The sequence below is a fragment of the Mauremys mutica genome, unplaced genomic scaffold, assembly GCF_020497125.1.
Source record: "Mauremys mutica isolate MM-2020 ecotype Southern unplaced genomic scaffold, ASM2049712v1 Super-Scaffold_100475, whole genome shotgun sequence".
In the NCBI taxonomy this organism is placed as follows: domain Eukaryota; kingdom Metazoa; phylum Chordata; order Testudines; family Geoemydidae; genus Mauremys; species Mauremys mutica.
In genome coordinates this window covers 236588-250000 of record NW_025423349.1, presented here as the reverse complement: position 1 = coordinate 250000, position 13413 = coordinate 236588, and the positions used below count along the sequence as shown (strand labels likewise).

The 13413-nt window shown below is 60.1% G+C and overlaps 1 protein-coding gene across 2 annotated transcripts in view; it reads left to right on the top strand.

The window, feature by feature from the left end:
- Positions 1-6533, top strand: part of FGF11 (fibroblast growth factor 11) — a 27180-nt gene extending 20647 nt beyond the window's left edge. For both annotated transcript variants that reach the window (XM_045001374.1, XM_045001375.1), the window contains 4 exons: positions 1176-1286; positions 1961-2064; positions 4318-4516; positions 4688-6533. In XM_045001374.1, the coding sequence (XP_044857309.1) occupies positions 1176-1286; positions 1961-2064; positions 4318-4516; positions 4688-4803 (530 nt within the window). In that variant the 3' untranslated portion in view covers positions 4804-6533. The remainder of the gene's footprint in view (positions 1-1175; positions 1287-1960; positions 2065-4317; positions 4517-4687) is intronic.
- The last annotated feature ends 6880 nt before the right edge of the window (positions 6534-13413 follow it).

Sequence of the window (13413 nt, the reverse complement as noted above, 5' to 3'; positions counted from 1 at the left end):
TTTTCATCTGGAATATCTTTAGTTTCTCACCTTTACCAGATGTCACACTAAGGATATCCCGTTTTTTTTTGGTCGGGACATTTATTTATTTATTATTTTTTCATATGAAAGTTGCTGATACTTTCCCGGTCTTCACAAAGGTTTTGTCTGGGCGTCTCCTCAAGTTTTGGGTGAAATTCCTTGTCTTTATGTATCGATTTATAACGACCAATATTTTGTCAACGTTCACAAAGTTTTTGGTTCGGAATTGCCTTAGTTTTCCATGTAAATGTGTGTATTCATTGATTTCAAGGTACTGATACTTCCTCAGTCTTAACAAAATTTTTGGTCTGGAATTTCCTTCGTTTTTCATATAAAAATTTATATTCATTGATTTCAAGTTACTGATACTTCCTCAGTCTTAACAAAGTTTTTGGTCTGGAATTTCCTTCGTTTTTCATATAAAAATTTATATTCATTGATTTCAAGTTACTGATACTTCCTCGGCCTTAACCACGTGTTTTCTTGAATGTCCTTAGTTTTTCTTACGAGCATCTGTAATTATTGAGTTTAAATTACGGCTACTTTCCAGCAAAGTGGTTTTCTCTGGGGATTATCTTTGGTTTTCATGTGCAATTGTACAGTCACTGATATTTAGGCAACGTTCACAGGGTTTTTCGTTTGGCCTCGTCTTTTCAGATGAAAGGTTGTATTCGTCGATTCAAAACTACAGGCACTTTCTGAATCTTAGCAAAGCTTTTGTCTGAATATTGTCTCCGATTTTTTTTTAATGCAAATCCCTGGATAGATACTTTCTCTGTCTTGCCAGAGATTTGTTTAATTGCTTGAGGGTTTTTTCATACGAAAAAACCCTGCATTTCTTGATTTTAAACTACTGATGTTTTCTCCGTCCTCACGAAGTTTTTGGGGGGGGAATTTCCTTAGCTTGGTTTGAATGAAAATCTCTTCGTTGATTCGAAATTGCCGAGACTTTCTCAGCCTGAGCAAAGATTTGTTTGGGAGTTTGCTTGAGGGGTTTTCATTCAGAATTCGATGTGTCCAGAGTTAAACGTCCCCGGTGCTTTTGCTTAGCCGTAAGGAAGATTTTTAGGGAGGGCTTCCTCCCAGCCGGTGAATAATCGACTTTCTGTCTCTCTTCGCCCCCCGCCGCCATCTCCGTATCCCTCCGGCCACAGAGCCGCAGCTGAAAGGCATCGTGACCAAGCTGCTCTGCAGACACGGGTTCTACCTCCGGCTGCACCCGGACGGGAGCATCGACGGGACGAAAGAAGACGCCAACAGCTTCAGTGAGTGACGCCCGGGCGAGGCCGAGGGGTTACGCACGGTTAGGCCAGTTGCGGAACCTCCCCTCCGGCCCCAGGGCGGGGACTGGCTGGCTCAGGGGGGCGGGGAATGGGGCAGGGGCCTGTCCCCTCTGGGGGGCAGCACATTATGTGCATAGAGGAGATGGGTTAATCCTGCCTCCACCTAATCCCACCCATCCCCCTCCCGGTCCCAGCTGTCTCCGGTCTGGGATTGCAGAGAAGGGGATTAACGTCTCGGCAGCAGAGCTCACCCGCCCCCGAGAAGGGATGACGGGGAGGAAAAATAAATCCAGCTCTAAAGCAGAATGGGGGAGGGGTTCTGCGTGGGGAAGAACCCAGGAGTCCTGGCTCCAGGCAGAGCATCTGCAAAATCGGGCAGTGGGGATCGGAGCCGGCCCCCTAGAGGGGACAGGCCCCTGCCCCATTCCCCGCCCCCCTGAGCCAGCCAGTCCCCGCCCTGGGGCCGGGGGGGAGCCGGCGCCCCCTAGAGGGGACAGGCCCCTGCCCCATTCCCCGCCCCCCTGAGCCAGCCAGTCCCCGCCCTGGGGCCGGGTGGGAGCCGGCGCCCCCTAGAGGCGACAGGCCCCGTGTCCCAGTCCCACCTCTGCTGGTGCCAGCGCTGATGCCTCGCTGTCTGTCTGTCTCATCTCCCACAGCTCTCTTTAACCTGATCCCCGTGGGCCTGCGCGTGGTCGCCATCCAGGGTACCAAGTCGGGGCAGTATATCGCCATGAACGCAGAGGGCTACCTCTATACCTCCGTGAGTGTCATCCCCCCCGCCCCGGCCCTCCCTCCAGACTAAACCAACCGTTGGTGTCAGCGGTGGGATCGCAGGGTTGTGTATGCACCCTGGGTCCCAGAGCGGTGGAGTAGCCAATAGGGTGCACGATCCTCTCTCTTCCAGCAGAGGGCGCTGCCTGCAGGGTGGGTCTAGTGGTGGGTCCTGACAGTGCATCCCTAGGGAGGCAGATCAGAGCATCCATTGGTGTCAGCGGTGGGATCGCTGGGTGAGCCCTGGAGGGGTGGGCTGGTTGTGGTTAATAGGGGGACAGTATCAGCTCTCTGCCAGTAGCTGGGGCAGTGGAGAGGGGTCCCTCCATATTTGTCAGGCATCCCCACCCCCGCAAAACAGCCCCCCACTTTTCCCCATGTGGGGTGCTCTGGGATAGGAGTGCCCCCGCCTAACTCTGCCCCACACAATCCCCTTCTTCAGGCCCCATGGTACCAGGGCCCTTCCTCCCCCTTGGCATATCCTTCCCCCCCGCCCCCGCCGATGCTGAATTAAATTTAGCAGCTGGCCTGATTTTTAGGGAACCCCTGGGAGCGACCAAGAAAATCCCCGCCCGCAACCAGGGAGAGAGATGGCTTGCACCATCAGCCATCCCCGTGCGCTGTTCTGTCTGCCTGTCCCCCGTGCACCTCTGTCTGTCTGCCTAGGCCCGTGCACGCCTGTCTGGCCGTGTCTTTCTGACTCGCTTTCCCTGTCGTTCTCCATCGCACAGGCCCCCCCTGCCTCTCCCGAGCCACGGTGCATGATGGAGGTCAGCGAAAACTGGGGAGCTTTCGGTGTGGGCAGGGGAGAGCAGGATGGGAGGGAAAGCAACAGTGAATGTGGTGCCGTGACACCAACAGGGAAAGTAATGGTGAACATGGTGCTGATGGTGAAAATAACGGTGAAAGTGGTGCCGGTCGTGAAAATAACGGTGACTGGTACTGAAAGTGAAAATAATGGTGAATGTGGTGCCGACATGGAAAATAACTGAGCGTTGTGCTTATAGTGAAACTAATGGTGAACATGGCACGGATAGTGACAATTACAGTGAACCTGGTGCTGACGGTTAAAATAACTGAACCTGGTGCTGATAGGGGAAATAATGGAGAATGTGGAACTGACAGTGAAAATAACAGTGAGCCTGGTGCTGACAGTGAAAATAATGGTGAACATGGCACTGATAGTGAAAATAACAGTGAACATGGTGTTGATAGTGCAAATAATGGTGATCGTTGTGCTGACAGAGAAAATAACTGTGAACGTGGCGATGATAGTGGAAAGAATAGTCAACGTGGCCCTGGTAGTGAAAATCATGGTGAATGTGGTGCTGATAGTGAAAATAATGGTGAACGTGACACTGACAGGGAAAATAACATCCATCCCCACATAACCCTTCTATCCAGCCAGGCAGCCCACCCCATCTACCTAATTATCCATCCAGCCCCCTGGATGCCTTCCCATCCATCCATCCATCCTTTCTGCCTTCCCCATACACCTCTTTCTTTCTTTCTTTCTCTGAAATCACCCCCCCTTTCTCCTGCGTCTCTCGCACACACAGGGACTGCATAATTCACAACCCCTCAAACCCGACAGGCCGCCCTTAATGGTTCCCGACGGGCCGCCCCCCAGGTCTGTGGAATATTCCTCTCACTACCCGCGAGCCAGCCCCCCACCACCACACACACGGCAGCCACACACCCCGCCCCCCGCTGCAGCCCAGACACCCCAATGCAGTCAGGACCCTTCGACCCTGGCCCCAGGCCCGTGATGCCACTAGCCGGGGTCTTCCCAAAGTTAACTGGGGTCAGAGTAGCTCAGAGCTTCCTTTCGAGGGCAGCAGGGGGCGCTCTCCCCCAGCAGGCAGGGCTGGCCCCAGGGTGGTGCTAGGGGGCGCTGTGGGGCAGGGAGTGGGGCGGGGAGCTCAGCAGGGGGCGCTCTCCCCTGGCAGGCAGGGCTGGCCCCAGGGTGGCGCTAGGGGGCGCTGTGGGGCAGGGAGCGGGGCGGGGAGCTCAGCAGGGGGCGCTCTCCCCTGGTGGTCAGCGGGGGCCCTGGTGAAACCCAGGCGTCCGAGCCAAGGTGCAGCTCTGAGACCCGTCGCCTCCCTGCTGAAAGACCAGAGCGGGCGCTGCCCTCTACTGGCCACAGTTGGTCATTGCACCCCCCCCCACCACCGACATCGTTCTCTCCTTTCTCTCTTTCTTTCTTTCTCGCTCACCCCATTTCTCTCCCTCCCTCTGCCAGGCTCACTTCACCGCCGAGTGCCGGTTCAAGGAGTGCGTCTTCGAGAACTACTACGTCACGTACTCCTCCACCCTGTACCGCCAGCGCGAATCCGGCCGCTCCTGGTACCTGGGCATCAACAAGGAAGGGCAGCCCATGAAGGGAAACCGAGTCAAGAAGACCAAAGCCGCCGCCCACTTCCTGCCCAAGCTATTGGAAGGTGAGTGGGGGAAGCAGGAACAATGGGGCGGGGGCTAGGGGACGCAATGGGGGGGGTTTAAATAGAGACACCCCACCACCCATCCCGGTGTCTTTCTGTGTGGTAGGGCGGCTGGAGCAGCCAATCCCGCGCTATCCCTCACTTCCTCCTTCTCTCTCTCCCTCCCTACAGTGGCCATGTACCGCGAGCCGTCGCTCCATAACGTGGTGGACCCCTCGGCGCCCCAGAAATCAGACGAGGCCGGGGCCCCCAGCAAAGAGACAGCCAAGCCCCGCAAGGCGACGTAACCCCGAGGGCGGGGAGGGGCGTCGGCGCCGCTCCAGCAGCGCCCCTCCCTCGCACGGTCCCGCTCTGCCCCCTTCTGCTCAGGACGCCTGCCTACCTACATTCAACCTCTGGACCTCAGAAAAAAAAATGCCATCGAGGGTGTAATACCCTTTGCCACCACTGGGAGGGCGACATTTGCCCTGCTGGAGAAATAATTTGGGGTGTGTGTGTATATATCTATATCTATACGGTCTTCCATGCCAGCTGAGGGCATGATTCCTTGTTGCGCCAACAAGGAATTGACATTGGGAAAGGTTCTGATCTATGCCAGCTTCCTTTGCAGCAATAAGGGCGCAATGCCTTTTCCCGCCAGCGGAGGGCGACGTTGGGAAAGCGTCTGATTGCCGCAATAAGGGCGCGATGCCTTTTCCCGCCAGAGGAGGGCGACATTGGGAAAGCGTCTGATTGCCGCAAGAAGGGCGCGATGCCTTTTCCCGCCAGCGGAGGGCGACATTGGGAAAGCGTCTGATTGCCGCAAGAAGGGCGCGATGCCTTTTCCCGCCAGCGGAGGGCGACATTGGGGAAAAGTCTGATTGCCGCAAGAAGAGCGTGATGCTTTTTCCCACCAGCGAAGGGCGACATTGGGAAAGCGTCTGATTGCCGCAATAAGGGCGCGATGCCTTTTCCCGCCAGCGGAGGGCGACGTTGGGAAAGCGTCTGATTGCCGCAATAAGGGCACGATGCCTTTTCCCGCCAGCGGAGGGCGACGTTGGGAAAGCGTCTGATTGCCGCAAGAAGGGCGCGATGCCTTTTCCCGCCAGCGGAGGGCGACATTGGGGAAAAGTCTGATTGCCGCAAGAAGAGCGTGATGCTTTTTCCCACCAGCGGAGGGCGACATTGGGAAAGCGTCTGATTGCCGCAATAAGGGCGCGATGCCTTTTCCCACCAGCGGAGGGCGACGTTGGGAAAGCGTCTGATTGCCACAATAAGGGCGCGATGCTTTTTCCCGCCAGCGGAGGGCGACGTTGGGACAGCGTCTGATTGCCGCAAGAAGAGCGCGATGCTTTTTCCCACCAGCGGAGGGCGACATTGGGACAGCGTCTGATTGCCGCAAGAAGAGCGCGATGCTTTTTCCCGCCAGCGGAGGGCGACGTTGGGAAAGCCTGTTCGAAACATCCCCTTCCATGGCCCAGCGGACGATAACGCTTTTCGACCGCTGGGGCGCAGCGGGAAAGGATGTTCTGGGCGAGACCTTCCCTTTGCAATAATAATAATAATAATAATAAAATTGGGTCTCCTGCCCTCTTCCGGCGAAGGGCGGAGACATTGGGCCGTCGCCCCCTGGCGTGAGACCACCGAGTGGCGACACGGTCACGTTGGGAGGGACTATTACCGACGCCATTTTCCCTTGCAATAAAAAGACAGCGTCTTCCTCTTTCCCGCCAGCAGGGGGTGACATTGTCACACTGGGGAGGGGACAGATGGTTCTTGTTGATACCGTTTCTTCCCACTAGGTGTCAACCCGGTCGCAGCAGGAGAGAGGGTCCTGGACGTCACCGGGGTGTGGTACCTTCTTTGACCACCAGGGGGTGACATTGTCACAAGGGGGGATTCCGGATTTCTTCGCCCTTTCCATGGAAATGAGAAGCCAATCCGGGGGGGGGGGAAAACGAGGGGCGACTGGGAACTCTGCCCCCCTTTTCCCGCCGGCCCCAACATGCCAAATACTGTAGGACGCAGCCCTGCAACAACAGGAGCCAGAGAAAGCTGGAGCCAGACTCCAGGACAATCGTGGGGGGGGGGAGGGTCGATGTTTGATGGACACCGGTTGTATTTTATTGCTTAGTGGGGGACGGAGGGGGAATATGTGGGGATGGGGGGAGTCAAAGCCACTTTCTGTTCCCCTTAGGCCAGGCGTTGGCCTAGGTTTTTAATTATCTGCCTCGGGCCCTCTGCCATGTGTCGCCCGCCTCCCAGCGCCGGGGAGAGAACCCAGGAGTCCTGGCTCCCAGCCCCCCTGCTCTAACCCACCAGCCCCCACTCCCCTCCCAGAGCTGGGGAGAGAACCCAGGAGTCCTGGCTCCCAACCCACCTGCTCTAACCCACCAGCCCCCACTGCCCTCCCAGAGACGGGGAGAGAACCCAGGAGTCCTGGCTCCCAGCCCCCCCTGCTCTGACCCACCAGCCCCCACTCCCCTCCCAGAGCTGGGGAGAGAACCCAGGAGTCCTGGCTCCCAGCCCCCCCTGCTCTGACCCACCAGCCCCCACTCCCCTCCCAGAGCCGGGGAGAGAACCCAGGAGGCCTGGCTCCCAGCCCACCCATCCCCCCACTCCTACTATGACCCAGTGCACCCCATTCCCTTCCTAAAGTCAGGACTCCTGGGTTCTCTCCCCGGCACTGGGAGGGGAGTGGGGGCTGGTGGGTCAGAGCTGGGGGGCTGGGAGCCAGGACTCCTGGGTTCTCTCCCCGGCTCTGGGAGGGGAGTGGGGGCTGGTGGGTTAGAGGGAGGGGGCTGGGAGCCAGGACTCCTGGGTTCTCTCCCCGGCACTGGGAGGAGAGTGGGGGCTGGTGGGTTAGAGCAGGGGGGCTGGGAGCCAGGACTCCTGGGTTCTCTCCCTGGTTCAATATTTTCCCAGCCATGATGGGAGGAGCGTCGCCTGGCTCCACCCCGCTAGCCCGTCTGGCCACCAGCCATAGCCAGGGTAACTACCTAAAGCCCCCCCCGAGACGGCGGTGGGGGGCGAAGAAAGAGCCATAACTAGCTGTGGAGGGGGGGGTCTCCCATCCTCTCCCCCTGACAGGCAATAACAGGGGTTTGGAAGAACTCAGGAATAATGGGGGGGGTCCCCGCTGCCCCCCTCCCAGGGGAATTGCCCCTCGGGAGGCCTGGGTGGAAGGTCCGTGGGGAGGGGGGTCTACAGGGAGGCCACACAGTGGCGATGGGGGGGGCATGACATACAGGAGCGGTTGTGAGTCCGTCTAGTCTGCGAGAGGGAAGTGTGGGGGGGGGGGGTGGAGCAGCCAGCAGGGGGCAGCAAACACAGACTGACACACACACAGACACACACACACACAGACAGAGACAGAGACAGACAGAGAGACCCAGACACAAAGACAGATACACACAGAGACACACAGACACAGAGGGAGACTCACACACACACACACACACACACACACACACACACACACACAGTGACCTCTATCTTCTCCCTTTCACTGGTGCCTGGGGGGGCTCAGCAGGGGGCGCTCTCCCCTGGCAGGCAGGGGGCTGGTCCCAGGGCGGCACTAGGGGGCGCTGTGGGTCAGGGGGCTCAGCAGGGGGCGCTCTCCCCTGGCAGGCAGGGCTGGCCCCAGGGTGGTGCTAGGGGGCGATGTGGGGCAGGGAGCGGGGCGGGGGGCTCAGCAGGGGGCGCTCTCCCCTGGCAGGCGGGGCTGGCCCCAGGGCGGCGCTAGGGGGCACTGTGGGGCAGGGCCAGCAGGGCGGGGGCTCAGCAGGGGGCGCTCTCCCCTGGCAGGCGGGGCTGGTCCCAGGGCGGTGCTAGGGGGCGCTGTGGGGCAGGGAGCAGGGCAGGGGCTCGGCAGGGGGCGCTCTCCCCTGGCAGTGGGCTGGCCCCAGGGTGGCGCTAGGGGGCGCTGTGGGGCAGGGAGCGGGGCGGAGGGCTCGGCAGGGGGCGCTCTCCCCTGGCAGGCAGGGCTGGCCCCAGGGCGGCGCTAGGGGGCGCTGGGGGGCAGGGAGCGGGGCGGGGGGCTCAGCAGGGGGTGCTCTCCCCTGGCAGGCAGGGCTGGCCCCAGGGCGGCGCTAGGGGGTGCTGTGGGGCAGGGAGCGGGGCGGGGGGCTCAGCAGGGGGCGCTCTCCCCTGGCAGGCAGGGCTGGCCCCAGGGCGGCGCTAGGGGGCGCTGTGGGGCAGGGAGCGGGGCAGGGGCTCAGCAGGGGGCGCTCTCCCCTGGCAGGCGGGGCTGGCCCCAGGGCGGCGCTAGGGGGCGCTGTGGGGCAGGGAGCGGGGCGGGGGGCTCAGCAGGGGGCGCTCTCCGGATCATGCCACGTGGGGTGAAGGACTCAGGTCACATGCATGGTGGGGGGGGGAGAGAATCTGGATTGGGGGGGCTCCGGAGATCGGGGGGGGGACGTCTCTCTCTCTCACAAGCCGACACTGTGTATATCCCTGTACACCCCCCCCCCCGGGGCCCCAGCCTGCCCCCAACCATGTGTAGCGGGTGGGGGAGGGGAACACGGGACCCTCCTGGGACCCTCCCTTCCCTCCCCCCATTCCCTTCCCCCCCCCGGTCCGGCTTACTGCCCCTCCCCCTACTTTCTTACCCCCTACTCCCTCTCCGGCTCCTGCCTCCCCTCCCCCTACTTCTCCGTGGCTCCTCCCCTACAGCCCCTCCCCTTTTCTGGCCCCTCCCCTCTTCGGCCCCGCCCCTTTATAGCTCCTCCTTCTCCTTCCTGCCCCTCCCCCACCCTGTCCCTGCACAGACAGCAATAAGGGCCTTGGCCTGCACCCTGGGGTCCCTGCATGGGTGCCAGCCCCTCCCTCTGCAATAACCCCCTCAACCTTCCACCCCCCCAGTGCAATGGGGCCAGCCCCCCCCCCGATCTGCACAACCAAGGGAATAAACCACATTTCTATGATTCTACCTGGCTCCATGTGGCTGTGTGGGACTCCGAGCCGGGATCCGGCTCCGGGATTTACCCCTGTCCTGGGGGGAGGGGCTGTGTGGGACTCCGAGCCGGGACCCGGCTCCGGGATTTACCCCTGTCCTGGGGGAGGGGCTGTGTGGGACTCCGAGCCGGGATCCGGCTCCGGGATTTACCCCTGTCCTGCGGGAGGGGCTGTGTGGGACTCCGAGCCAGGATCCGGCTCCGGGATTTACCCCTGTCCCGGGGGAGGGGCTGTGTGGGACTCTGAGCCGGGATCTGGCTTCACCCCTGTCCCGGGGGAGGGGCTGTGTGGGACTCCGAGCCGGGATCTGGCTCCGGGATTTACCCCTGTCCTGGGGGAGGGGCTGCGTGGGACTCCGAGCCGGGATCTGGCTCTGGGATTTACCCCTGTCCTGGGGGAGGGGCTGTGTGGGACTCTGAGCCGGGATCCGGCTTCACCCCTGTCCCGGGGGAGGGGCTGTGTGGGACTCCGAGCCGGGATCCGGCTCCGGGATTTACCCCTGTCCTGGGGGGAGGGGCTGTGTGGGACTCCGAGCCGGGATCCGGCTCCGGGATTTACCCCCGTCCTGGGGGAGGGGCTGTGTGGGACTCTGAGCCGGGATCCGGCTTCACCCCTGTCCCGGGGGAGGGGCTGTGTGGGACTCCGAGCCGGGATCCGGCTCCGGGATTTACCCCTGTCCCGGGGGGGAGGGGCTGTGTGGGACTCCGAGCCGGGATCCGGCTCCGGGATTTACCCCTGTCCCGGGGGAGGGGCTGTGTGGGACTCCGAGCCGGGATCCGGCTCCAGGATTTACCCCCGTCCTGGGGGAGGGGCTGTGTGGGACTCCGAGCCGGGATCCGGCTCTGGGATTTACCCCTGTCCCAGGGGGGAGGGGCTGGGTGGGACTCCGAGCCGGGATCCGGCTCCGGGATTTACCCCTGTCCCGGGGGAGGGGCTGTGTGGGACTCCGAGCCGGGATCCGGCTCTAGGATTTACCCCCGTCCTGGGGGAGGGGCTGTGTGGGACTCCGAGCCGGGATCCGGCTCTGGGATTTACCCCTGTCCCAGGGGGGAGGGGCTGGGTGGGACTCCGAGCCGGAACCGGCTCCGGGATTTACCCCCGTCCTGGGGGAGGGGCTGTGTGGGACTCCGAGCCGGAATCTGGCTCCGGGATTTACCCATGTCCCAGGGGGAGGGAGCAGCTACCCCCCAGCTCCGATCCAGGAGGGTGCTGAGATCCAGCTCCAGGATTTACCCGTCTCCGGGAGAAGTGGCTGCCATTTAACTCCATTCCAGGCCACACCGGGATCCAGTTCCAGGCCTTCCACCTCGCCGGTGAGGGGGGCCGCAATCCAGCCCCGGGTTTTCCTCAGCCCCCCAGTGGCTGGAGCCTTGGCCGGCTAAACCCAGGGTTGTGAGTTCAATCCCTGAGGGGGGCCACTTACGGGACTGGGGTAAAAATCTGGGGATGGGTCCTGCTCGGAGCAGGGGGTGGGACTGGACCCCTCCTGAGGTCCCTTCCCACCCGGATCTTCTGTGACACTTTTACATGCTAGCACCTGCCCCAGGGGCCGTGCCAGGGCACAGGGGAGTCCGGTTCCGGGTCTTCCCTGTCTCCAGGTGGCGTCAGCCCCTGAAAGCCGCCCCCCCACCCCTCCGTCTGTCCATCACCCCGACACCCCCATCGATCCTCCATTTATCCATCCATCCACACCCGCACCCCTCCATCCATCCATCTATCCCCATCCACCCCCTCTATCCATCCATCCATCTGTCCCCATCTATCTATCTATCCCCCCCACCCCCTCCATCTATCTATCCCCATTCACCCCTCTATCTATCTATCCCCATTCACCCCCTCTATCTATCCCCCCCACCCCTCCATCTGTCCTCCACCCCCGACACCCCCATCGATCCTCCATTTATCCATCCATCCACATCCACACCCCTCCATTCATCCATCTGTCCCCATCCATCTATCTATCCATTCATCTATCCCCATCCACCCCCTCTATCTATCTATCCCCAGCCACCCCATCTATCTATCTATCCCCCATCCACCCCTCTATCTATCTATCCCCATCCACCCCCTCTATCTATCTATCTATCCCCATCCACCCCATCTATCTATCTATCTATCCCCACCCACCCCCTCTATCTATCTATCTATCCCCAGCCACCCCCTCTAGCTATCTATCTATCTATCCCCCATCCACCCCTCTATCTATCTATCCCCATCCACCCCCTCTATCTATCTATCTATCCCCATCCACCCCATCTATCTATCTATCCCCACCCACCCCCTCTATCTATCTATCTATCTATCCCCAGCCACCCCCTCTATCTATCTATCTATCTATCCCCCATCCACCCCTCTATCTATCTATCTATCCATCCCCATCCACCCCTCTATCTATCTATCTATCCCCATCCACCCCTCTATCTATCTATCCCCATCCACCCCCTCTATCTATCTATCCCCATCCACCCCCTCTATCTATCTATCTATCCCCATCCACCCCTCTATCTATCTATCTATCCCCATCCACCCCCTCTATCTATCTATCTATCTATCTATCTATCTATCCCCATCCACCCCATCTATCTATCTATCTATCTATCCCCATCCACCCCCTCTATCTATCTATCTATCCATCCCCCTCCACCCCCTCTATCTATCTATCTATCCATCCCCCTCCACCCCCTCTAGCTATCTATCTATCTATCTATCCCCATCCACCCCCTCTATCTATCTATCTATCTATCTATCTATCCCCAGACACCCCCTCTATCTATCTATCTATCTATCTATCTATCTATCTATCTATCTATCTATCTATCCCCATCCACCCCATCTATCTATCTATCTATCTATCTATCTATCTATCTATCCCCATCCACCCCCTCTATCTATCTATCTATCTATCTATCTATCTATCTATCCCCAGAAACCCCCTCTATCTATCTATCTATCTATCTATCTATCCCCAGACACCCCCTCTATCTATCTATCTATCTATCCCCTGCAGAGGGGTGTGGGTTTGAATCCTGCTGGGAACCCTTCACCTCCCCTAGCAGGCTCTGGGTCCCAAAGGGTTAAAGATCCCTGCCCCCCCCCCTCCAGTCCAGAACAGGTGGCGCCTCCAGATTTCCCGCGGCAGCTGTGGAACGTGGCCCCCTCCCCCGCCCCGGAACTCTCCAGCCCCCCCCCCAGACACACACTCCAGTGACAGCTGGTGGGACCAATGGGGCGGCAGGTGGGTGGGGGGCGGGCGGCCTGGGTGGCAGCTGGGCCTCAAGGAGACAGACGGACACACGGACACAGCCATGGCGCGGGCGCCCCCAGTGCTGGTGATCCTCTGGCTTCTCCCGGCAGTGGGTAAGCTCAGCCCCCCCCCAGCCCCCGAGCCAGGCCCCAGCTAGAGAGCGGGGTGTGGGGCCAGAGAGGGGGCCCTCCGGGTAGGGACAGACAGAGCCATGGGCACTGGGGCGAGAGATGGGGACAGAGATCTGATGTAGATGTGGGGGCGGTGGAGGGCTAGATAGAGGGTGTGGGGGGGATGGATGGAGGGGGTGGGTGGGGATGAATGGGCGGGTTGGGGGATGGATGGATGGATGGGGTGGATGGGGATGAATGGGTGAGTTGGGGGATGGATGGATGGATGGGGATGAATGGGAGGGTTGGGAGATGGATGGATGCGGGTGGATGGGGATGAATGAGCGGGTTGGGGGATGGATGGATGGATGGATGGATGGGGATGAATGGGCGAGTTGGGGGATGGATGGATGGATGGGAATGAATGGGTGGGTTGGGGGATGGATGGATGGATGGGGATGAATGGGTGAGTTGGGGGATGGATGGATGGAGGGGGTGGATGAGGATGAAGGGTGGGTGGGGGGATGGATGGATGGGGTGGATGGGGATGAATGGGCAGGTTGGGAGATGGATGGATGGATGGGGTGGATGGGGATGAATGGGCGGGT